General features: G+C 36.3%; 2 protein-coding genes across 6 annotated transcripts in view; one reads left to right on the top strand and one right to left on the bottom strand.

The window, feature by feature from the left end:
* Positions 1–2061, bottom strand: part of VPS50 (VPS50 subunit of EARP/GARPII complex) — a 127797-nt gene extending 125736 nt beyond the window's left edge. The window contains exon 1 of one of the 2 annotated variants that reach the window (XM_032252955.1): positions 1903–2059. In XM_032252955.1, the coding sequence (XP_032108846.1) occupies positions 1903–1935 (33 nt within the window). In that variant the 5' untranslated portion in view covers positions 1936–2059. Of the gene's footprint in view, positions 1–1902 lie in introns of both variants that reach the window. The other variant, XM_032252956.1, reaches the window with a different exon arrangement.
* Positions 2062–8044: 5983 nt separating this feature from the next.
* HEPACAM2 (HEPACAM family member 2) overlaps positions 8045–26155 on the top strand; it is a 36252-nt gene continuing 18141 nt past the window's right edge. For 3 of the 4 annotated variants that reach the window (XM_032252958.1, XM_032252957.1, XM_032252959.1), the window contains exons 1-4: positions 8045–8225; positions 13528–13878; positions 17281–17565; positions 23781–24077. In XM_032252958.1, coding sequence (XP_032108849.1) covers positions 8147–8225; positions 13528–13878; positions 17281–17565; positions 23781–24077 — 1012 coding nt within the window. In that variant the 5' untranslated portion in view covers positions 8045–8146. Of the gene's footprint in view, positions 8226–13135; positions 13879–17280; positions 17566–23780; positions 24078–26155 lie in introns of those variants that run through there. The other variant, XM_032252961.1, reaches the window with a different exon arrangement.

The following is a 26155-nucleotide window of genomic DNA, read 5'->3' on the forward strand; positions in this document are numbered from 1 at the left end:
TATGTTCTTTGATGTATTTTTTCCACTCCAATTAAACACAGGTTTGACCTGCTAAAATTCAATAAGCAACGAACTAAGCCTTCAGTGTTACCATTTTCAGCACAATTGCATCACATTCAGGAGACATACACTTTCCATCATTGCTAGTGGAAATTTTTTTCTCTCCTCCTCATTTTTACAAAATGAGATCAAAAAACTAAACCAACCACAGCTACTGTACAATTATGACAATGTTAACTACACTGAACTTGAGAAAGCATCAAACTTAGCTGATGCACAAAAGTCCAAATTCAGCATTCCAAAGGTAGTTTAGAGGTATTAGTGGCATCATGTACAAAAGTGTATATTGATTTAAAAATCCAACAAACAGGTACCGAAGTCAGCATGACTTATCTACTGCTTGAATTACTGCAACAGCCTGCTTCCAGTTTTCCTACTTTCCCACCATCAACGCAGCCAATGTAGTGGTCTCTATATTCAAGCACTTCCTTGATAATGCCCAGGAACTGCGTTAACGCCTTTACCTCTTTAACTTCATCATATCATATAAACACCACTATCAGGCTAACTCCATAAGATACACATTATTCCTATTTTAAAGATGTCAAAACGGATGCTTAAAACTGTATGTAACTTGCCGAAAGTCATACAGCTACCACAAGATACAGCAGAACCCAAACTCATTGTCAAGCAAGAAGTAGTAGGATGCATAACACCAGTACCCAACACGTGTGAGGAATTGCCAAACGTTACTAGCCACTTACTTAAATATTTTTATTATTCACAGAACATTTTGATTATCTTTTCATAACATTAACAAAATCATCTTACATAAGTAAAATAATTATGTAAACATCATTTGTGTATTTTGCAAGAGAAATAAACAATTTGTAACCTGTTTCATATATCCCTCAAAATCTGAATTATCAAATAAGAATGTGGAATTTGAGTTCTTTTTGTAATAAACAAGAAAAATACTCACAAACCTTGCACTAAACGATTATCTTCCACATTCTCCAAACTTCTAAAAGCCATGAAGATTTAAAACTATAATCTTAATCATCTTTCATATTAAAATAATAAAACAATGGCCAATTGTAGTGAAATATTAAAGTTGAAATAAACAAAGGGAGCTAAAACAAAGTCATAATCGATACGTACATAAAAGAAAATTTCTGCACTTCTTAAAGGAAGCCGAGGCATTATTACGAAGTCCCTAACATTTATGAGACAGGTTACAAAACAGCCAAAGTTCTTATTCATGACTTTTCACTCTGGCAAAAAAAGAAAAGATCAGCATTTTGCCATCACAAAAATAAATTTTTTAAGTAGAATTTCACAAAGAGTTTTCACATATATTAGCTTATTGATGAATCCTCATAACAGAACTGTGAAATAGAATGAACAAAAATAATTATTTTCACATCCAGAAATGTAACCTACAAAGTTTGGGGACTTGCCCAAAATCCAAAAGCTACCAATTCTGTCTTGAAATTATCCGTTTTCACTCTTTCCAGATCACCTCTACTGCACAGACCACACCACCCTACCCAGGCTATCAGCTCGCATATGACAGCCTGGATGCGGAAGACCTTGCAAAGCAGCTGGGGCTGTTCTGGAAAGATGGCAAAAAGAGGAGGAGGGGGAGACAAAGATATACTGATTCCTTCAGTGACCTCTTTTAAAGGAATGTTTCTGGGAGACGGGTACCCGCTGGAGCAGGGCTCCAACCCAGGCGGCCCAGGTGAGTTTTGCAGGGTGTGCCCCGGCTTCCCAGTCCCCCTTGACACCTGCCACCACCCATAACTTAGGTCTCCGCCCGCCACTGGTCGGGGACAGAACATCTCAGCTCCTCTCACAGACGAAATGAAGGAAGCCTTTGCTTCAGCCGCTGCGACTTACCTGTCGGGTCATGAGCGATTTGATTTTTTGCATGTCGAAATCCTTAGAAGGGTACCCTGCCTCAAAGAGCTAACAAATCACACCGAGCCACTCCACAGCTGGCCCTGACACAGGGAAGCCATAGTGGGTGGTCACGTGGAGGCGCCCACCCGGGTCATCCTTTCTTTCCCTGAGCATGCTGGGAATTGTAGTCTTCTGGCCCCCGGCGGCAAGCAACAATGAACAAAGAGGCCAGGCCAGGGACTACAACTCCCAGCAAGCAAAAGAGCGGGTGCTTCAGTAGAGCCGGTAAATCTTATTGCTCAGAGTGGCCACAGCGATCGCCGGTGTTACGAAGGTGCCTGCACTAGGTAGTTCCTCTTCAGGGAGACGGAAACCTAAGTCACAGGTGACTAGGCGTTGAGCGAAAGACCAAACCCAGAAGAGACAATGTATAAGCCAGACTGGCGCGATGTCCCTTAGCAGTGTGATGGAGGAAACCCCACCTGGTCTAGAGGGGCGGGGTGGGAGAACGAGAAACTGACACGAAAGAAAAAACTCAAGAAAGCGTTGTCACTGAGAGGTGACCTGAGAATGCTAGACTACCCCGGGCTCGCTGGGTTTGGCCTGAGGAAAGGTGTGCTCTAGGTTGCCCAATAGGAAGCCCGCCAGGATTAGGACAGTCTTGGCATCCCCTGCAAGCTCCAAAATAAAAGGATTTTTACGCCCGCCTACTGGGGGGAGGGGGACGGAGTTTCGCTCTTGTTGCCCAGGCTGCAGTGCAATGGCGCGATCTCGGCTCGCCGAAACCTCTGCCTCCCGGGTTGAATCGATTATTCTGCCTCAGCCTCCCGAGTAGCTGGGATTACAGGCATGCGCCACCACGCCCGGTTAATATTGTATTTTTAGTAGAGACAGGGTTTCACTGTGTTGGTCAGGCTGGTCTCGAACTCTCAGCCTCAGGTGGTCAGCCTGCCTCGGCTTTCCAAAGGGCTGGGATTACACTGCTCCCGGCTCCTCCCCCCTATTATTTTACCTCCGTACTCTAAGACAAATGAAGACGGGAAATAGGACAATACATTATTGTTGTGCACGTGTCACTTTAAAGTCCTCTTTTCAACTTTAGGCGGTTTAGTGAAATCGGGGAATGGAATAGGAGTGTCTTTGGGGGCACAATTTTAAAAGGACTTTACAATTATGAGAATATTAGAAGAAAAAAAAAGTGGCCGTAAAGCTAACAATAATAGCTAACACTTATCGAAAGCTAAGTACCTGTCTGCAACTGCTAATAGCTTTAGATGTATGATTTCATTTATCCACACAAGAATCCTGTGAGTTCCCATTTTAAAGATGACGAAGCAGGTATGGCGAAATTAAGAAACTTGCCTAAGATTACTGCAGATGTGCAAGCAGAAACTGAAGGATTGGTTATCAGATGTGTTACGGGTTTCACGTATTGTGTTGAAGAATGAGTTATAAAGCATGGTACCATTTTTTAAAGTTTATTTTCTTATATTGTTAACTTTTAAAAATACGACACAGACCCATAATTTCAAAAATATTTCTTAGAATTAAAAAATGTTCAAGTATGTCAACTTAATAGAAAGTGTTAGGTAGTCAGATATGGCAAAACTAATAAAGGTGATTTGCAAATGACTGAAGTTTGGGGCACACTAACAGAGGTTATTTCTGATTCTGAAATTCTATTTTCTCACCCCTCAGAGCCTCGTTTTATTTTTATAAATGAGGTAATATTTTATATAGGGTTTTGTAAGGATAAATGAGACGACGTAGGTGAATGAAATGTATAAATTGTAAAGCACTGTACAATTATGAGGTATTATTAGTTTTTATTCTGCCCAGTTCTCTACTCCAACAGAACCACCTTGTGCATACTTGTATCACTGCGTTCAGCAATTTCTTTGAAATTATATGTTTACCTATATGCTTCTCTGACTGTTATTTCTAACCCCTTAAAGAAATTCTGGTCACATTTAGGGCAAGTCTAGTTTAGTTTATTTTTTACTTGTTCTAATTTTCCGACTTCTTTGTATGTGAAAATCTTCAATATTTAGAAGTGCGTGGAAGCATCAAAAGAAAAACTGCCAGCCATGCATATAAAATAAACTCAAATGAGTAAACATTTCTTGATTGTTGAGCTCAAAGCAGCACTATAGTAAGCACTTTAGATTAATAATGTATGGTTGTGGTCACAAGCAGTTTACAATTTCGTTTAAAAGCGTGCATTAGGGGTGATCCAAGTTCAGTGATTCTCAAACCTGACTTCAGATTCATCTGAGGCGTGTGCTGTTATTGTTGTTTTCTTTGGGGATGTTTGTTTGTTTTTTTGTTTAAGATCTTCAGTGATTCTCATAAGCCATCCAGCTGTAGCATGTCAAATCCATTCTGTAAAGATGGGGAAAATTATCTATATAAAGGTTCGAGGCCACACATTTCATGAGAGCTTGATCTAGAACTGGAACTCAGATTCAGCCCCAGAATTTTCTCCCTCACACTCAAATACACAAAGTTAAAGATGATCCCCCAAAAAAGTTTTTTTAATCGAATGTGTTTATTTCTGTTGTCCAAATTCAGAAAAAATGAGTGTTATTTGACACTGAAAAAGCAAGAAAGCGTTTGAACTTTGTTTTACTCCAATACTCGAATATTTTAGTTTATATTCTATAAACTGGAGAAAAAGTCTGTAACTATAATATTGAAAGCATGTAAAGTAAATCAGCACTGGTATCTAAATAAACTATATTTTCTAATTCAGCATAACTTAACACTATATAAAATAATTGAGCCTTATGTGATTCATTTTTACCTGTCTACACTCAAAAAACAAAAAACTTAGCACCCTAAAAAACACTTTTTAAAAGTAGGTCATGCTATTTCCTTTCCAATTTTCAAAAAGATATTTATATATAAGATTTATTCAGGACTTTCATATTTGCCCGAGAGCTGTTGTTAGTGATAGGTCAAAGTAATGGAAAGTTTAGATGGTCTGCCAGCAAATCTTGAGGAAGGCTTGCTGGATACTAATTCCTTGGAAAGGAGTGCTAACCCCTTTTTTGCAGATTGGAACATCAGAGCCGAGAGTTAAATAAATTGATATGATTCAGGGCAACAGGATTAGCAGTAAAGTAGGATAAGGAAGTATTTCTAATGGCCCAAACAGGAGGAACTTCTGGAAGCTTAAATAAAGGCTGAGATCCTGATTTGATTAGAAAAATAAAATGTCTTACCACTCCGTGAATACCAAAGCAGTGGAGAGATGTAGCCCCTCCAAGATTACATGGCTACACTTCTTGAACAGGCCATAACAGAAAACAAAACACTTGCTGAAGGTAAGGTGGTGACCTAGAGAGGTACCCAGGAAGAAAGACATTACTCCATAGTCATTTAGCAGCCATATAAGATAGATCAAGGCTTCTGGGGGGCAGCTTTGTGGACTTTATAGAAGTGAACACTAGTACAGGCATAGGCCTATGTGATAGGTTCCTCTGGCAGCTTACTCATCCTGTAAACTGGAGAGAATCTACTAATTACAACAATAAGAAACACTTTCTTTCCCCAGTTCTTCTTATTCCCCACTGTTCTACGTCTACATTAACCTTGGCATTTCACCACCTGTCCTTCTTAATTGTTTCTGCCACTGCAAAACATACGTATGCTACTTGTGATTTAAAATGCGGGTGTTTGAAATTCATGCAGCAGACATTAACTGTATGAAGCAATACCAGTCTACAATTTAAATAGACTATAAACTACATAGTGTGATTTGAGAGGTAATAAAAAGCCCTGCCCCCAACACACACACACACACACACACACACACACACACACACACACACCCCTGCACAAGAGTGTGTGTCCATATGCCATTGCAAATGCATGTGTACACACATACACACACACTCTATCCCAGTGGCTCCTTGCATTGCTTGCAGTTTAATCACCATGAATATAGATTGTTTTAGGTTAATCAGCTTTCTCATTTTAAATGCAAATATGACTAAGATTGGTAAATAGTAACACTACAGGCCCTTTTTTTCTGGCTGGAATGGTACAGCAGAACCTCCCAGTGGGCTACAGGTGTGATGTGATATGGATGGTAGGAAAATTCTTATAATGATAAAACACTTCAAACTATTTTTAAGAATCATGTAAAAATTAACAAGAGTTGAAGTTAAGCTGGGGCACTCTTTTTCTTTCTGCATAAACGTGGTGTAATCAGAAGTTACTCCGGCAGGTAAGAGTTTATATCAATAGTTTACCACTAGAGGGCGCTTTGTCATGATTATCCCAGTAGCCCTTTCCCTAGATGTGCCATATTATATTTTAATGTGTGCCATGAAATAAAAAGATTACAAGTAAGATTCATTTTGGCATTTATTTTTTAATGTAGCATCTACTATCACCTTATGTCATAGAAGAGGGAATATTTTCAAATACAACAAAGAAATAAAAGTCTCAGAATAAAAAACTTTGAGTATATTTAACACTAAGGGAAAAACACAGTACGTTGTCTTTATTTCTCTTTTTGCCAGGGACCCAACAAACTTCATCATAATGCAGCACTAGATTGAAAAACACTGGAGAGAGCTAATTTAATAAAGGCAATTGGAGATTAATATCAATCTAAAAGATGTTGAGGGAGTCTACATGATATCTGCAGAGCTTCCATATTGCTTTCCAAATTGTATTTTCTACAATCCAATCTTAAAATTTATTTGTATTTATTACACATCAACTGAGAATCATAAGGCAGAAGCCAAGGAGCATTTGGAGTTTTGTTTTCTGGGGGAACAACTTAACAAAAATACTAATTAAGCATTATGCTACATCCTCAAGATCCATGAATGAATAAGATTATTCTCTGAATTCGAGGAGCTCAAAGAGAAAATAAACATCCAATAAAATAAGTTAAGATTATGGAGATAAGTACTGCAATAGATGTATGTACAAGATTTAGAGATAGCACAGAGAAAGTTGTAGTATTGTTACTATTTTGCAGGGAGGGGCGGGGAGCGTGAGGAGCTCTTGCCATTTTTCGGAAGCATGGAGGGATCTTAAAGTGACTGATCTCTGAAGAGGACTTAGTTTTCCCAATAGTCACTTACTTTCTTTGCTTATACAAGTCCTTCTAGAAGAGTTCAGAGCCTTAATGCGAAGGGTGTTTTCAAACTTGGATTCCAAAATACTCATTCCTTTTTGACTTTAATTATGCTTGAAGTATATTCTGCCTTCCTCTCTTGTCATTGAACTTCTTCAGTGGGCCTTTACCGTTAAACTGGTGTATGCAAGGTTTTTACTTGATTTGATAATTTAATGCAGATTTGGTATATCCTTAACATTTTATATAACAAAAGGCTAGGACCAGAGCCTTCTTGGAAATAGGGGTTAACTAATAACTTAATAAATTAAGCAGACATGCCCACACTATCTGCTGCCATGACAATGAAGTGGCCAGGTTGGAAAACTGTAGCCTGGACACTGCAGTAGAGGTAAGATCATTTCTAGATCATTGGTTCACTTGCTCTGTGCATCAGCTGTGAAATATGGCCTCAGATGTTACCCGTTGGCCTGAGCTTTTCATTATAATTATGCATGGTCCATGCTTCAGCCCCACTTGGAAACACACCTGTGATTTGCTTTTAAAAATAAGTTGAATTCAAAGATTAAATGAAATCAGTCATTGTAATAGGAAACACTACATAGAAAAATACATTTTAAAAGATATTCTGGAGCTCGCTTTTGATTCTTTGGTATAATTTTTACATGTTAGTTACTTCCTGAAGATTTATAACTGTTTAGCAGATCCATGAACTACTTCAATTTTTATATTTTTTAAATTTTAAAATAATAATGGCACAGTTTTGTATGATAGAAAACCAGCCTTTGTTTTTAAGGAAATTTTACAATATTCCTTTTTTATGAAAGCATGCTGTTTTTCAGTAAAGTCACTCAAAAGGATGTTTTCCTTCAGGTGACTTTTAATAACTAAGTATAGTTTATGAAATATATAGACAATTGCTGATAGTTGCTAAGAAACTCTTCTGAAAGTCATAAGCCCGTATTCTTGCAAAACATATAACAGGTGTTCCCACTCCCTGTGTGTCCTTTGTATACACATTCATTCTGTATTCAAATCACAGAAGCAAGAGGCAAGATAGGGTCTGTTACCTCACTGCGAATTTCCCTAGCAAATAAACCAGCAGCTGCTGGTCCAAGTTACCACCAAGAACAGGGAACTGCATGCATGGGACAGGATGCTTTCATGGAGCCCTTCAATGACACACTTGGGGTCTTTCAGTGCAAATTATACCTTCTTCTCTTCGGTAAGGCCCTGTGTGAATTGTGTTTTAGCTGTTTGTTAACTTTGTTTTTTTAATTGTGGACATAAGGTAAATATTTGCTTTAAGCTGTAGATGCATTCAGATAATTGAAGAGCAGGTCAGAACTTTTTAACAATAACACTGTTTCAGCAAAGAAGCCGGAACATTTAAGAGAAATGAGTTTCAATAAATAGATTGTTATTGTTTTCTTGGAATGACAAGTATTGTCATAGAACTCATGAAAGGAGTTAAGATATTCTAAAAATCTAATGAATTTCTTTTTTTTAGAGTTGACATATAGGTTCAATAGTTTTTAATGCATTTACTTCAGCAAATATTCTAATAGGTCATGAAATTGTGACTACTTAAACTCTAATTTATGAAAATGGTTTTCTTTTTAATTAAAGATATTGTTGCAAACTGTTTACTGCTTCAAGTTATTGGTCTCATCTTATGAAATAAGGAAGAAGTGAGATTCCAAACTAACAAATTTCCTACACAAAAGGGAGAATGTGTTTAAAAAAATTATTACTCCAAAATGCCTTTAGCTTTTCTCTTTGCCCAATGGCTAGTCCTATTAAAAATTTTCTTCTTTACCTTAATATTTTTCCCTCATTCTCCTCTTTATCTTTAGAGTTTAAAGGAGTCTCTTTCCAACATTCCCACTGCTCGTCCGTCAACATGATTTTCACCAGATGTTCCCTTTTCCATTCTTCCTGTTTATCAGTTTTAAAAGTCAAATCAGTTTCTTGTTTATATTCAACAGAGAGGAGCTTTAAAAAGGCTATATTTTTTAAAATTTAAGAACAGCTTAGCGAAATAAGCAATTTAACTTTTAGGCTTCTTCAGTAATTTAGAGCCTCACTTTCCCTCCTATTTTTTGTTAAAGTTTGCATTGTAAATGTTATTATTCAAATTTATACCTAATGTTGTGCCTATCCCACACATTTGAAATGTACAGTTTGTAAATGTTTTTAAGTCTTTGAGTTTCCCAGAGTTGGTTGTTCCAGTTATTACAGTATTTATGTTATCAAATTTGTCTATAATAGATTTTTATTTTCTAAAATTTTTTGAAACAATAAATAATTATTATAACTGTCTCTATCTTTGTGCATTTTTCTTGGATTTAAAAGTATCCTGGGTCATCATACCACTTATTTTTATATTTAAAACAGTAGGACTGATGTCATTTTATAAGTGTTGTTTTTGAAACTGCTTTAAGAAGAACTTAGAGACAATTTAGTTAAGGAATCAACTAAAATAAAACAAGTGTACTTTAGGAAAATAGCATGTTCATAAATAGCTAAAGCAGTTTTTATACCTTAAGACCTTCTCTCTTCTACAAATTTGCTTTTCTTCATAGGTAGCATGTTGTAAAGGTCACAGGTGATTTGGCAATCTTGTCGCTTTTAGCAATATTGAATTTTTGTTTCTTTCTTCTTTTTAAAAAATTTAAAAATTTGAAGCCTAAAATGTGTAGTTTGTGCAGTTTATTCAAAATACATCATAATTTCTATTTTCTCTAAAGATGCAAGAGTTTATTTTCAGTCAACCATACTTGTGTTATGCTTGTTAATATCACGCATGATAATGGGGAAGTAAATGCCAGCTATTTTGAGCTACAGCAGAGGTCACTTTGTGAAATCTTATGTTTATATTCAATACAATGAAACTGGTCTAGGGAGTCCTTTGTTGCTGAAATGTTGATAAATTCTACAGTAGGACTTCAAGTGTACCTTGACACTGGATACTCCTTTATAATGCTATTGTTATAGGGTGTAAGAGGGTCTGTAAAGGAGAGATCATTGCTGTAATTTTGTATGTCAGATTATGATTAGTATTGTAAATGTTTCTCCAGATTTGTGTAATGCCTTATATGCAAAAAGTCAAGATATTTTCTTTTTTTTTATTTAACAGAACTATAGTTTACAAGAGTTTTTGTTACTTATACCCAGTAAATATTAGTGGATTTAATAATAAAATTGAATTTGAATTTCCACTTAAGTCCAAATATTTGGAATATTAAAAATACATTTAAATTTCATCAATTTTTATATTATTTATTATTTTTGTGTTTGTATTTTTTCAAATAAAATAGAGACAGGGATCTCGCCATGTTGCCCAAAGTGGTCTTGAACTCCTGGGCTCAAGCAATCCATGCACCTCGGTCTCCCAAACTGCTGGGATTACATGAATGAGCTATTGCAACTGGACTTTGTATATTATTTATTTTCTTGAAGTTCATCTGTTTATGCAGAGGATGATTTTCCAAAATAATAGTTTTACTCCTTTGGGTTTTGTCATACAACTAGAAAAGAGCACTTGAAAATTTCTCAGAATGAAGCTAATTTTTCTGAAATTAGTAAACTGCTGTTTTTGACAGCATGAATTTATCACATCTGTAGTAGGAGACACATCAATAGCAAGAGGGTATGTGTTCCTAGAATGCGGAGGAAGTATTCAATTATCTGTTTACTCCCAAATTTCACTGCAAGTAAAGATTGCATCACATTGATAGGTTAATGTCTTTCCTACAAAAGAAGAGATTTTAGACAGCTGAGAAAAGACACTGTATGAAGAAAATTTCATTCCCTGCTGACACTTTTATAGCTTGCTACCTATCATTTATCTGATAAAAAATGGTAAAGGCAATCTCTAAGCAAATAGTTACTGTAACAACTGTGCTATTTCTCACTGTCATACAAACATTTGAAAAGGCATACATATTTTAAAAAAAACTTTTTATTTAATAAGAAAGCACTGAACCTATTCAAAGATATTGATGGCAATATATTATTTAAGGTCTTATTACGTGATGTAGTCTAAAGTAGCCCCCAAAACTAATTTTCCCCCCTAAATAATGATCATAAATACTATAAAAAATTTCTTCTTCTACTAAGGTAGTTTTATTTTTCTCAGAGCTTCAATATTTGTATTGTATTTAATATTTTATTAAATAAAAATTTTCTCCCATAATTTTAGTCATGGACTCTCTAACCAATCTTTTCATATTTAAGATTCAACATTTGAGTCAAGATACAGAAGTCACCAACATTTCTATTCCAGCGATACTGTCACCCATAGTAATATAGTGCCTCCCAACCATTTCCAGAATAGTAAATAAATCTCAATCAATCTTTCAACTATAACTACAAAAGAAGTCTATTACAAAAAAAGCCAAGAAGGACTTTTGCAATGGCTTTCCCAAATGACAAGCAAAAATTGGTCAGAATCCATTCAGACCTTCTCAGCCTAGTGTTGGTTTCTAGGCTGAGCTGTGAAATGCTCTACTGTTGGTAGAACTGGATTCCTCATAGGAGCAGGCCTACATCTTTGAGTTTTTCCAAGAAAGTCAAAAGGCAAACAGACCTTTCGACCTTTCCCTTTTTAATATTGATGGCCTTTCATGACATGACTTGGATGAAGCTTAAAGACTCCCTGATAGCAATGAAAAAGGGGAAGTGATCAAAGAGGATAAACATTTTGTATTTAAGAAATTTAAAATTGTAAAATACTTCTATTTATATCTAACCTCCATCTCTTCTCACCTGCTTAAGGATTTTATTCCACTTTCACCCATCTCTATTCTGCCTTATCAACATTTCCCATTGCAGTGGAATATTCCCAATAGCCAAGAAACTCTCTTGATTTCACATTTTTGATCCTTCTTTCTGCTCCTCTTCACAGCAAAACTCCCCAAAAGTGTTGTCTATACTCATCGTCTGCAGCTTCTTTTTTATTCTGTGTTTTTTTCTCTCACTCTTCAAAATATTCTACATTTAAATGTCTCTCACTCTCTCCCCTGATACGTCAAATGTTCCTGTGAAATAGGTATCATGTTGCCCCTTTCAATATGAGGATTTTGAAGGAAAGAGCTTCCAGCAACATGGTAACCTGAGCTAAGGAAGACTCTCTTCCCCCTGCAAATATACAGAAATGCCAAATAAAATAGTATCTCATGGCTTAAGGTAACATGGGGAAATCTCCAGTTGCCAGAAACTAGGAAGAAACCTGAAGACACTGCAGTGAGTGAATGAATGGGCTGCAAAATCCCCAGCACTGCCCAGGGCTATCCACTGGGCAGAGCTCCACACCCCAAGGCCCTCCAGGCCCCTCATTCTCTCTTAAGTTCACATTAATCAGGAATTTACAGCATTGTCTCTTGGATATCTAATGGGCATCTCAAAATGAGTATGCCCAAAACTGATCTTCATCTTCCCCACAAGAAACTATTCTCCCTAGAGTCTTCCCCATGATTAATTTATTTGCTGCAATTCCATTCTTCCAGTTGGTCCAAGTAAAGAAGCTGGGTATCCTCTTTGTTTCTGACACCCTCAAAGTGTCAGCAAATCCTTTTGTCACCATCAGCCTTTTCTCACATCTTTTGCTAACACACTAGTCTCCAGCACAGTTGTCTCTTGCCCATCATATTACAGTCACCTCCTCTCCCTGTTCCTCCTCTAGCACCTATTCCAGTGTATTGTCACAGCAGCTAGACTAGGTCTAATAAAACATGAGAAAAATCATAGCCCGTTTCTGTTCATGAAGCTCCTATTGCATCCCCATCTTAGAGTAAAATTGCCAGAATCTTCCCCATGATCTTAAGGTCCTGCTAGTCTGTCCTAGCCACCTCACTGACCTCATATCTTATCACGCTCCTCCTCCTCCACTGTGCTCCATCTGTACCTGCCTCTTGCTGTTCCTCAAATACACCAACCAGATGCCTGTTCACGGTGGAAATAACTGGTCATGACTGATAATGATTTAATGCCACTCTCCTTGGGATATTTGCATTTGGCAAGCATTGGGCTAAAGGGAAGAACTTCCAATAATGGAATATTCAGTCATTTCAGAAGGTTTTAACGGAAAATCTTAGGTGGAAATAACCCCTAGTATTTCATAAATCACATAGTTTGATTAGTTTATGATATGACTGACATTAATATAGTCATAATTCCAAATGTTTTAATGGTTTCATTGGACTTTAGAAGCAGTAAACTTTCTTAGTTCTCCTTTTCCCATTATTCTGTAACAGCCATAGAAAATAACTTCTGCTTTTCCTTTTTAATCTTGCCTTTAGAGAAGTCGTGCAATCAGCACAGTCTTTGGGTGGAGTTTTTTAAATGCAGAAGGTTTGAGAGACAAATATTTACCTCTGTATGTAACCAGTACTAGAATAGTCAGTACCTAGAAGCCACTCTTCTTTGAAAAGGATTATCACCTGATCGGGTTCTCTCTGTAGTTGCCCCTTTAGATTGTGAAATGTGGCTCAAGATCTTCACAACTTTTCTTTCCTTTGCAACAGGTGCTTGCTCGGGACTGAAGGTGACAGTGCCATCACACACTGTCCATGGCATCAGAGGTCAGGCCCTCTACCTCCCCGTGCACTATGGCTTCCACACTCCAGCATCAGACATCCAGATCATATGGCTATTTGAGAGACCGCACACGATGCCCAAATACTTATTGGGCTCTGTGAATAAGTCTGTGGTTCCTGATTTGGAATATCAACACAAGTTCACCATGATGCCACCCAATGCATCTCTGCTTATCAACCCACTGCAGTTCCCTGATGAAGGCAATTACATTGTGAAGGTCAACATTCAGGGAAATGGAACTCTATCTGCCAGTCAGAAGATACAAGTCACTGTTGATGGTGAGTCCCCTGTGAGTGTACGTGGGCAGCAGTCTAGTATGGTAGTTAGCAAAAGCTTAGAAAACTAAACTTCCTGGGCTTTAGATCCTGGCTCCACAATTTTGCACAAATCAATTGATCCTCAAAGCCTCAATGTCTCATGTCACTAATGACATTATCTACCTCCCAAGGCTTTCAGAAGATAAAAGAAGGCATCCATGTCCTATTTAAGAGATACACCTAGTGCCCAGCAATAGGAAATCAAGCACTCAGTATAACTTATTGTTTGTTTGCCTGGGAACTATCAAGTATAATGTTGCTAATTTGGTAAGATGGAGAAAATCTTATTTTCTTAACAGTAGAATGCACCCTGGGAAGATCTCTATTTTGTCATGAAGATTTTTGCTTCAGAACACTGTTTAGGAGAGGATGAGACTTGAGCAAGGATGATACGTAAGGACAGTAGACATGCCTGGGAATGTCCTCTGAGGAGGAGTGGGATCAGCTAACGTTCAGACACTTATTTTCCTTATTGAATTATGTAAGTGACATATGTAAAATGTACTATGTCCAAAACCCAACTTCTGATTTTTTTCTCTCTACACCTGTTTATTTGACAGTATTCCCCATTTAAATAAATACAAATTCCATTCTATCAATTGCTCCAGCCAAAACCTTGCAGTCACTGTTGACCTCATCTTTTTCTCACATCCCACATCCAGTCCACAAGAAAGCTTATTGGCTTTACCTTGAAAATATAGACAAAATCCAACCATTTACCACCCACAGTACTGCCCCACTCAATACCACAATCAGCCATGGCCTGAACTCTCCTAATAGCTTTGCTACCAACTCTCCCTGCTTCTATTCCTGCCTCCTGCAGCTTAAAATCCTCCCATTGCTTCTATCTCACTCAGAGTAAAAGCCAAGGTATTAACAATCTGCAATGCCCCACATACACAGCACCTATCTGAGCCCATTTTCCTATCTGTATCCCCCTCACTCACTTGTTTCTGGCCATGCTGGCCTCCGTGCTCTTCCTAGAACCGGCCAAAACACGCTCACTCCTTTGTACTTGCTGTTTATTCTACCTAGACAGATTTTCTCCAAGATACTAGCATGTACCCCTCCCTTATTTCCTTTAGGTCTCACCCCAAATGTCACTTTATCTGTGAAGCATTTACTGACCACCCTGTATAAAATACATTCTCACTTCCTCAAGCACAGAGAGAGAGAGACAGAGAGACAGAGAGAGAGACAGAGAGAGACAAAGAGAGAGAGTCACTCCCTATCTCCAATTCTGCTTCTCTCTTTTACATAGCATTTATTACTACCGGGCATATTATAGATTTTTATTTGTTTATTGTGTCTCTTCCCCAACTAGAATATGAGGTTCCTGGAAGCAAGGACTTTGTATTATTTGCTGCTTTGTCCTCAGTGCTTAAAACCTTTGCTGACCATTAGTACATTGAACAAGTATCTGTGGAGTAAATGAGTGGCCACAGAGGAGACTGGGGAGGCTTCAGGGGAGTAAAGACGCAGAATGTAGAAGTAGATGCCTAGAGAGCAACCATGGGGAAAGAAAAAAGCTATCTAAAGGGAATGTCCATGAAGTTTTCCTATAAGGTGTCCTGTCTCCCTCCAAACTTCTCATACAATATCCTTTCTTGTTAATTGGTAGGAAAGTTGAATCTGCTCAGGAGAATGCAACAAAAAACTTAGTAAAGGCTCAATAGGGTTTTAGTGACTGTGCCAAAATCCTTCTCAGAAGAAAAACTTCTACATCTCAGTTACACTGTTTTAAGCAAATGTATGGTCACAATACCAGTGACTATTCTAATGATTGGTTCTTCTCATACAAGACTTTTGATGAGTTACCTATTTATCTCAGACCACCTACAATTAATTCCACACGCAGGTACATTTGAAATATAAGCTTTTTCTGCATATGAAATGTCCACAATTTATTTTTGTTTTTAACTCATAATATCATAAACATAAGGCCTTTCCAAATCTTTTGTTCTTGCCAGGGAAGATGAAGGATTAAATTAAATAGATGAGCCAGTTGATTACACCCTTCTTGAATGTGCTGGAGACTTCAGAACTACTCAGCTCCTGTATAAGTTACCTTTCAACCTCCTTTCTCTTACCTTTCACTTTCTTCTGTCTTCTCTGGGATGAAGAATTTTGTCAGTTTGTGCCCTAATGCACATTTTCCAGTGTACAAAAATATGAGCACAAGTCAAAATAAATTTACCTGAGGAAGATGCATCGACCCTAATTAAAAGCTTGACAGGAAATTGAAGTCTGAACATTGGACACAATCATATCTCACTTATGTATCATCCTACTCTCTCTGTGTCCTGTAGTCATACATAGAATGAGATTACTAACTACATCTCTCTCCAAAATGCAGGAGAGAAACATTGCCAGATGTGAAGCCCTCTTCATTTTGCCACTGACTGCTGTGTAACTCTGGGCAAGCCACTGTTTTTATCAATTAAGTCAAGAACTTCAAAGATTAATGAAAATTGCCAGAAATAGTTGCAGATGCTTATATAATTCTACCATGCTTATATAATCCATCAACTTTACAGTTAAAATTCAGAGAGAAAATATTTGCTCATTTTTGGAAATTTGTTTTGACAAATATTAAGAGCCAACTGGGTGGCAGACCATGAAGTAAGACTATTTCTCTATGACTTGACTTTCCAACAGGAATTTCTACTGGATTTTTTTTTCTCTCTCTTTAATTTGATATAAGCCCAAGAATATATTATTATCCTATTTTCAGATTGAGTCACTGTTGAAATGTAGCCTTTGGTTTGTTAAAGTGACTAACATAATGTTACAACACAAATGCAAAGCAATTAAAGTGTATAATTACTTCATGACATACATAGAATAGTTGTACATATGTGATTTGCTAAAACTATCCCTCAGTTTCCCAAAAGTATAGTATATATTAGCTGTATATTTTGCAGATGATAGAAATTTGAGTTCACTACATCCATCCCAACCAGCTGCTGTTGGGACATTAGGACAAGTCAATAGAGGAGAATAACGACATACATTTATATGTAAAAGTGTACCTTTATGGTGTTGGTGAAAGCCCAATGAACAGCAAATAAGGGAGCTGGCATTCTCAGCCACATATAAAGTAAAGGCTTCATTAGACCATCCTTGAAGAGTAAATTCCGGAATTTGATTATCTCTGACTGTAAATGATATTCTTATATTTTGTCATCTTGTATTTTCACTGGCTTTTTATTCTCTTCTTTAATTATTACCTGAGCTGTCTACATTTATATTGTAAAATGCTGGAATCGTTTCTCCAGGAGTTCATATTTGAAAGACCTCATAAGATTTTATTATAGTTCCATGAGTAGAAAAAAATCACTTCTATCTCTCTTAATGTTGCAGATCCCGTCACAAAGCCAGTGGTGCAGATTCATCCTCCCTCTGGGGCTGTGGAGTATGTGGGGAACATGACCCTGATGTGCCAGGTAGAAGGGGGCACTCGGCTAGCTTACCAATGGCTAAAACATGGGAGACCTATCCACACCAGCTCCACTTACTTCTTTTCTCCCCAAAACAATACCCTTCATATTGCTCCAGTGACGAAGGAAGACATTGGGAATTACAGCTGCCTGGCGAAGAATCCTGTCAGTGAGATGGAAAGTGATATCATTATGCCCATCATATATTGTAAGTTTATTTTTCTTAACTCATGAGTTGTTTTTTGTTTTCTGAGAATATATCCCACGATAGTCACAGAGAATATAAGTACCAGATGTCATTTGGCTTTTACCATTATTGCAGTTCAGTAGTTCTAATCACACCTCCCAGGCACTGTCTTGCATGAAATATGTCTATTAGAACAACCCTATTTCCTGAAGATCAAGTTGAGATACTGGCCAGGGGCCATTCCGGTTGTATTTCGTGATTCAGTCCATTGTGTGACCTCATTTAGTGGAAAGCAAGAATCTTAATTTCAAGAACCCAGAACAATGCAGAGGCTGCAAAGAAAAAAACTGAAAGAATATCTTGAGAAGAACTTTCTTCCTATCTAAATATTGCCATTCCTAAATTTAACATACTTTATTTTTTTATAGTAAAATATTTTCTTTACATCAATTCTTTCTTCTAGCTATTTATCTTTATGTCTTTCCATCCCTACCTGCCTATCTTTAAACGCTAGCCATAGATTTAAATGAAAAACTCCTGGGGAAAATTGCATAAGCAATTACAGTACATGCAAATATTATTTTTGAAATATACTTTTGTTTTGCTATATAGTTCATCTTAATCTAGCAAAATAAAAATAAGATCTTTCTTTCAACATGTGCAAGTCTATGCACCAATCTCATTATTATCACAGAATATGCTGTGATACATAGAGTGGAAAACATAAAAATAGGAGAGAACATCATAATCAAAACTGCAAATGTTAAATATTATGCTTTAGGCTCCTAAACCTTCTTTTCTTCACGATGTTATTTGAAATAATGAGAATACCCCAATTTGAGTAAGTTTATGCTTCACAGAATCTTTTGCTTACAGATTGAATTTTCTTCTTTATATTATTTTAAACATTATCTATGAAAATCTCACAGAGAAACATCTATCACATGCAAAACTAATGACAGACAGTAGAAAGAAGAACATTTAGAAAATTTACAAATGTGGGTTCTGTTTACACATTGTAAAGGTGAATTATCTACATGGCTTAAGAAAGATTTTGACTCATTAATTGGTAATTGTGAACATTGCATTATTAATTTTTGTCTTCACTATTTTTACACTCAAATGCAGAATCCTTCACTTGGTCAACAACTCATCTTATTAATATTTATTCATTTGCTTATTTATTCATTTATGGACTCCTTCATTTATAGATTATTTGATTTAAAAAATCAAACATCAGGGTCTTGTTTGTGCTAAGCAATTACTGCCTACCACGTAACATTTACAAACACAACCCAGTCTCATTAATTTAAAATTTTTTCTTACTATCACTACTTTAGCTCTGTTTTTGTTTTGTTTGGTTGGTTTTGTTGATTAAGAACTCAATAAAGTTTCTTGAGCTTGACTAAAATGGAACAGATTATCTTTCTTCATATCCCTTTTAGATTCCTATGTTACTTGATGATGTTGTAAAAAGGCTAAATTCTCATTATAAGATGACAGCTTCCTCATTATAGTGCTTTGGCACTTTTTTTCTGACTGTTAGCAAAATCAACTGTTCTGTTTTCTAAAAGCACTATTGAAGGATTTCCACTGAAGGATTTTTTTCAAGAAAGTAGGAACTATTTTTTATTTTGGCAGAAAAAAGTATAATAAAATCTATTAAGACTGACTATATACTTATGAGGTTGTGATGTCATAATCTGGTATTGGCCTTGGTGGAATGCAATGTCAAGCCAGTAACTCAGACAAATATGTACTTGCAGTTCATGATAGGCCTTGAAGCTCCAGTTGTAAATGATAACCCAGTAACCACTGCATTTTGTGTGCAACATATGGCAATGCTGCAGGGGAGAACTCTAAGTGATAAAAATTAAAGGGGAAAAAAAGGTCATTCACAGTAAATACTTACCATCTGCTCCCAAGCAGGGCGGCAAACAGCATCATGATGTAAATTTAGGTACCGTTCCCACCCAGCCATAAATTGTTAAAGAGAACAGATGATGTGTGATTTTACAAGTCATTTGGTAAACAGCCATCCCTGAGGCAAAGGGTTCATTTCTATTGAGAGTTCTCTGCCAAAGGCAAGAAAGTAAACCATAATCCAAAGTCAAAATGGAATTATCCTTCTACTTTCATCTTCAGTATCAGAGGTTACTCTAGTTGAATCACTCCAAATATCTCCAATTGGATTGCCCATTCACTTGAATAATGTACTAGCCTGCCCCTCCAAGTAGAGGGATGGTCAGCCTGGAGTGCTAATGATAAAGAAAACAACATCATAGTAGAGTCAGAAGAAAGTATGCTGTAAGCAATGTGTAGGGTGTGAGATGTAGTTAGATTTCTGTTCATGTGTAATAAAGAGAGAGAGAGAAAAAAGTTGCATAGAAGAAAGACTTGAAAATCATCCACTGAAATGCAGATACTGGTTCTCTGATCTAGAAAATTACAAATGACTTTCTTTTCATCTTTGTGCTTCTTGAGTTTTAGGATTTTCTGCAAAAAAAAAAATGCATTTCTTAAATAAACAGATAAACTATGTTACTTTTTAAGAAACATATCAGAAGGAAGGAACTGAAATGCTTCAAAGTGTTAGGCTCCCAGAGTTGGAAGAGATGCTTGAGGTGGGGGCAAGGAAGTTTGAGGGATTTGAAGCTGATTCTGAAGAGCCAGATATAGCATATAAATAAAATAGAAGAGAAAAAGTTATGCCAATCATGAAACCCAATAAATGAGGAAGTAACAAAATCAAACATAATTAAGGAAGATTAAGGAAGATAAGCTAAGATAATCAGATTACTTACTTTAAAGGTATTTTTATTTTGAACTAGAATGATCTTATTAAATTAGATAATTGACCTTATTTACCAGCCTTGGCTCTAAATGACCATGGGTTTCCTCTACAAATTAAACCCACCCTCTGAAATTGAAATTGAAGAGTCACTGCTTGTGAGAATACTCCATTATGCTGCAGGGTCCTGAGGCAACTCCAAATGAGGAGTTCCCAAAAAAGTTTTGAATAATGTCAGCAAACTTTAAAGGGAGTACTGCTCATTTTTATGTGTGTTTAATTACTAGACAATTTGTTTTTGTAGCCACATTCGCTATACCCCAAAAACCAGGGGGGATGATGAAGACCTAAACTGAGTGGATGTATTTTTATGACCACATTTTTCTTCTTTATCAAGTCTGCCTTGCTCTACTCTCAGAAAGACTCTCAGACTTTAGTTGTTGTACGTAGACTCAGGTCTCTTGCTCTCCTAAACTATAGTAAATTCCTCCTGCTTGTTTCCTTTGATGTGAGCCATAACTGTGCCCACTGCTTGGTGAGCTTTCCTTCCCTCTAATGTTCTATCAATGCTGTTAAGGTCCCTGCTGAACCACAGGGCCTGAGATAATAGCCATATACAGTATGTGGTCAACATACCAGATTTCCTCACTATGCCTGGAATCATACCATGTACAGACTAAAATCTCAATATTAATTTTGGTTGAGTGAGCAAAAAACAAATTTTTGTTCCCATTATACTACTTACTATTTAGTGGAATGCAGAATAAAAGAGTTGCATTTTACAGCACACTGTTCTAAATCTTTTATCACAGTGGTTTCACCTGAGACTGTGTCATAGCCTGAAATATAAGAATGGGCTTCTTATACAGTAAGAGGAAAGGGAGAGATAGTTCTCCTTATTTTAATCCTGTACCTTCAGTTCCTTATTACTTTAAATTGAAAGTACTAACTTCTATGTTTGCTTCTGAAAGCTGGCTTACCTCATACAGTATGTTAATAAAGACCCGTAAGGTTCCTTCACATTTCTCCATGTTTTTACTCTAGAAAGAAAACATAGATAAGTTTATGTTATTTAGCTAAAGATAATCTATTATTTTGTATATTCGTTTTCTGTTATAGCTTATAAAATTTGTCTCCTCAATGGCAGATTAGTCAGAAAATGCTGACATGATAGAGAATTTGCAAACTTTAGATTGGTTGGCTAATATCCAAAATGGTTTTACTAAGATGGTGGAAAAGTAATTGCAGTTTTTGCCATTACTTTTAATGGCATGGCATGAATCATGGTGTTTCAAAGGGTTTAGAGACAATCTTGACAATCAGTCCTCTAATCCATCTTTTTATATTAAAAGGTGAGGAAAATGAGACCCAAAAACTTCAAATGACTTCTAAAGAATGCTTAGCTAATGATTGAAAAAATTAGTTACCCTAATGTCCAGTTACTACATTATATTATTCTACATGTTGAGAGATAAATACTTTATACTTTAAAAACAATCAGGACCTTTAAGATTAGGTCATTACTGAACAAACCATCCATAGCCATATTTTGTAATATGTTTGTAAATTTTTTAAATATGTTTGTAATATGTTCGTAAATGTTTATAATACAGGTTGTAAATTCCCTGAGAATATGAATTATGTCTTACAGTTCTTTGTCTCCCATATACTAAATAAATTATCTCATACTTAGCATCTCTCAAATAAATATTTGATTCATTACTTGATTGGATGATTACAAAATTAATACTAATAAATAATTAGACAGTGATTGATTGTAGAACTAGTGCTATAGTTAGACAACAATAAACTGTTATGATATAGAAAGTTATACCAATTATAGTTTATTGCTTTTTAGAGAAGTAATATGAATGATTAAGTGCAAATATTTTAAAGTCACAGCTCTGCTATTTAATAGCTATATGACCATGGGCAAATAAATTGTTTAAATATCTTTTTCCTCAACCTAAAATTAAAATAATAACATCTACCTCACGGTGGTTGCTAAAAACATTAAATGTTGTTATCTGCATAAGCACTTAAAGTTCCTTCTCGTGGCAAATATTCAATAAATGTTGGTAATGATCAGCTGAAAGAAGAGCATAAGCACACCTAAAATTCAAAGATTTTTAGACTGTAAACCAAGATTTACACTGAATGATAAAACCTATCTAGGTGAAGAGTATTTTTTAAATTTTCTTTATTCTCTGAAGAAAGCAATGGGAAATGTGTCTTCACCTGCTGGTAACCTGACACAATAGAAATGATAAAATGCTACAGGAGTACTGCAATGTGGAAAGAAACACCAGGAAATATTCATGATGAAGTAGTTTATTGATGATCAATGCATATTAGTTAGTGATAAAGAAGATGTAATTTATTTTCCAAATGGAATCCTAAGCTTAGCTGGGGTGGTGGTGGGAGGATTTTTAAAATTCTTTAACTGTTAAAATGCTGTGAATATACCAAACACTCCTATGTCTGTTTCCATAGTGTTCCATGTGAAACAATGTCTTTTATAAACATTTACATGGCCTACCCTACACTGAGACGAAAAATAGATAATACCAAAAGTATGGCTGTTAAAGAGAAAACCATGGTCATAATCAGTTGTAAAAGTATTTTCAAGTACAATGACTATTTTAGAAATATTGAGTTTAAATGTGTAGAAGCTAAAAAAGTTGATCTAATAGACACAGAGAGTAGAATAGTAGTTACTGGAGATGGGGAAGGGTGGGACGATGGAGGGGTAGCCAAAAGTTGGTTAACAGACACAAAAATAGTTAATGGACAGCTAGATACAGGGAATAAGTTCTTGTGTCCTATAGCACTACAGGGTGACTGTAATTAATGGCAATTTATGGAGTATTTTCAAACAGCAACAACAGTAGACTTTGAATATTCCCCACAAAAAGAAATAATAAATGTTTGAGGTGATGAATGTACTAATTAGTCTGATTTAATCATCACACCCTATATACATTTATGGGCTACAGTGTGATACTTTGATCACATGTTTTGATACATCAAAACATCACACTATACCCCATAATTATGTACAGTTATCATGTGTCAATTAAAAATAATAATAAAACAAAATAAAGCGGCATATAAAAAATAAGCTAGTCACAGAAAAAAGAAAGATTGAGTTTGTCTACAAGATTGCAGATTTATCAGTACATTACTCAAAAGCTTGGTACTATTTCATATTAGTTCAAATCACTGTTTCAAATCAAATCTCAGATAATTTTCACTTTCATGGATATCAAAAGAAAACATATTTAGGTCTTTATCATTTATTAGGAGTCTATGCAAGGACCTGCTTGTCCAACTCTAAGATGAAGACTTTCAAAAACAGTAAAATATGACTAAGCTCTCCCAAACTCAAAACCTATGTTTTGATTACTTATGTTACTCATCTACTTCTTTTTTTATATTGGTGCAGATGGACCTTATGGACTTCAAGTGAATTCTGATAAAGGGCTAAAAGTAGGGGAAGTGTTTACTGTTGACCTTGGAGAGGCCATCCTATTTGATTGTTCTGCTGATTCTTATCCCCCCAACACTTACTCCTGGATTCGGAGGACTGACAATACAACATATATTATTAAGCATGGGCCTCGCTTAGAAGTTGCATCTGAGAAAGTAGCCCAGAAGACAACTGACTATGTGTGCTGTGCTTACAACAACATAACCGGCAGGCAAGACGAAACTCGTTTTACAGTTATCATCACTTCTGTAGGTACGTGTGACATACAAGGAAGAGATTCTAATAAAACATAAATGCATGCTGGCCTTTCCCTTCTCCTATCTTATACCTATGTGGGAAAGAAAATCATTGTGGGATTATCCATATACTCTAAAAATCTCTATTTCCAAAGTTAACTAAGCCGTGGTTTCTATGAGGCAAAGAAAGAAATCTCAAAACAAAATGGGGAAGAAATTCAATTCAATTGTGAAGGGCTATGAAGAAAAAGGGAATTTAGTAAATTACTTCTAGATGTGCACTCTTGCTTTCCTAGTTTTACAAACAGGAATATAAGAGAAACTAGCCTGTTTCAAACTTTCAAACTAGGCACTTTGAAAGGCCCAGTTTTACAAACGGAAATATAAGAGAAGTCCTCATTTAGAGGGTTTATCTCCACCATTGCATTAGGTCAGATGAGAATAAATCTCCATGAGTTGGGAATATAGTTTTCCTACTTCTATTTGACTCTCTTTCTCACTGTCTTTCATGGACTCCCCTTCCCCTTTCACCATTTAAACACCTGAAATCTATAGAAGTTCACAATGGGAGTCTCGACATCTTGGAAATTACAACATTCTGTAAGTCTGTGAAATTTGGCTTTCTCTAGAAATCTCTAGAAATCTGATTTTCAGAAATGTAATCAACCCACAAAACGTTAAGAATTACTTATCCCTCTACACCTTCTCTTCTCTCTCTACAGAATGATTGTAAATCTCCAGAATGATTTTCTGTGTGATTTCATTCATTCCCATGGCTTCATGTAACACTGGTATATCCCAAATCTATGTCTTTAAAGCTCTAAAGCCATACACCGAGCTGCCTCTAGATGCCTCTGCTTGGAAGTACCAGATTAAGCATACGGGTCCAATATATCAAAACTGAACCATCTTCTTTCCCCCAAAATTGCTATTCTGTCTGTGTTGCCTGTTAAGTGAATGGCCCTACTAACTACCAACGTAAGACAGGAAGCTAAATGCCATCTCAGACTCATTCCTGTTGCCTATTGCCTGGTCCCACATTCAGTCACCAAGTTGTATCCATTGTCTTCCTTCCTATTTCTCAGATACATTTTCTTCTCTCCTTCTTCCTTCTTTTGTAGTTCTTTGCTTATTTCTTTGTATTCTCTTCTCTTTCTCTCTCTCCCCTTCCCTTTCCCTCCCCACTCCTCCTTCTCCTTTTTCTTTTTCTTCTTCCTCTTCTATGACTTTTTCTACTACTACTAACAAGTCCTTCTCAGACTCTCCTTTGCACACAGAAAAAAACAGTCAAATGCCACTTGGGCAAAATCTGGGGGCAGGTTTGGACAGGACATGGTGGTTAAGGTATGTATGACTGGTGGAAAAACAAATTCCTAAAAGCTACTACTCATTAATATCTTTTCCATTGATGCCTTCTCTTTCTTCATCTCTTTAGAACTGGTACCTAGAATAAGACCCATAACACAGAGAAACTCAATATGTTTTGTTGAATAAGTGATGCGACAGTATTATTTCTTGTAATCCTTAGGCTGAATTTTTCAGTATGTTGCACCTGGACCACCTGCATCAATATTACCTAGGGAGGTCGCTAAAAATGTAGCTTCATTAAGACACCTCAGATCTATTGGATCAGGATCTTTCAGGTAGTGCCTGGGAATCTGAATATTCAGAACACACAAGTATGATAACCATTTATTTAGTATGTTTTATCTCCAGAGGGTTTTGAATTTGAATTAAAAAGTGCTTAAAAAGCCACGAAGAATTATAAGACTATCATAAACCTACAGGTTGATGAAGAAATGTATAGTGAATGGGTTCCTCCTAGGGACTCCTTAAGGTCTTAAGAGGAAAAATCACCTGGGTGTGTTGGAATGTATATACTGTCATGGTGGGGTTTCTTCATATGAAGAAAATGGACTGTTTATTATGATAGCCACTAACCTCATTTGGCTTTTGAGCACTTAACACATTGTTATGCACCTGAGAAACTGAATTTTTTATTTTATTTCATCTTTATTAATTTTAATTTGAATGTAAATAACCACGTATCTGGTGGTTACCATGTCAGACAATGCAGCTCTAGAATTTTTACCT

This window comes from Sapajus apella, unplaced genomic scaffold (assembly GCF_009761245.1).
Source record: "Sapajus apella isolate SASKATOON/1434 unplaced genomic scaffold, GSC_monkey_1.0 scaffold81, whole genome shotgun sequence".
Taxonomy (NCBI): Eukaryota; Metazoa; Chordata; class Mammalia; order Primates; family Cebidae; genus Sapajus; species Sapajus apella.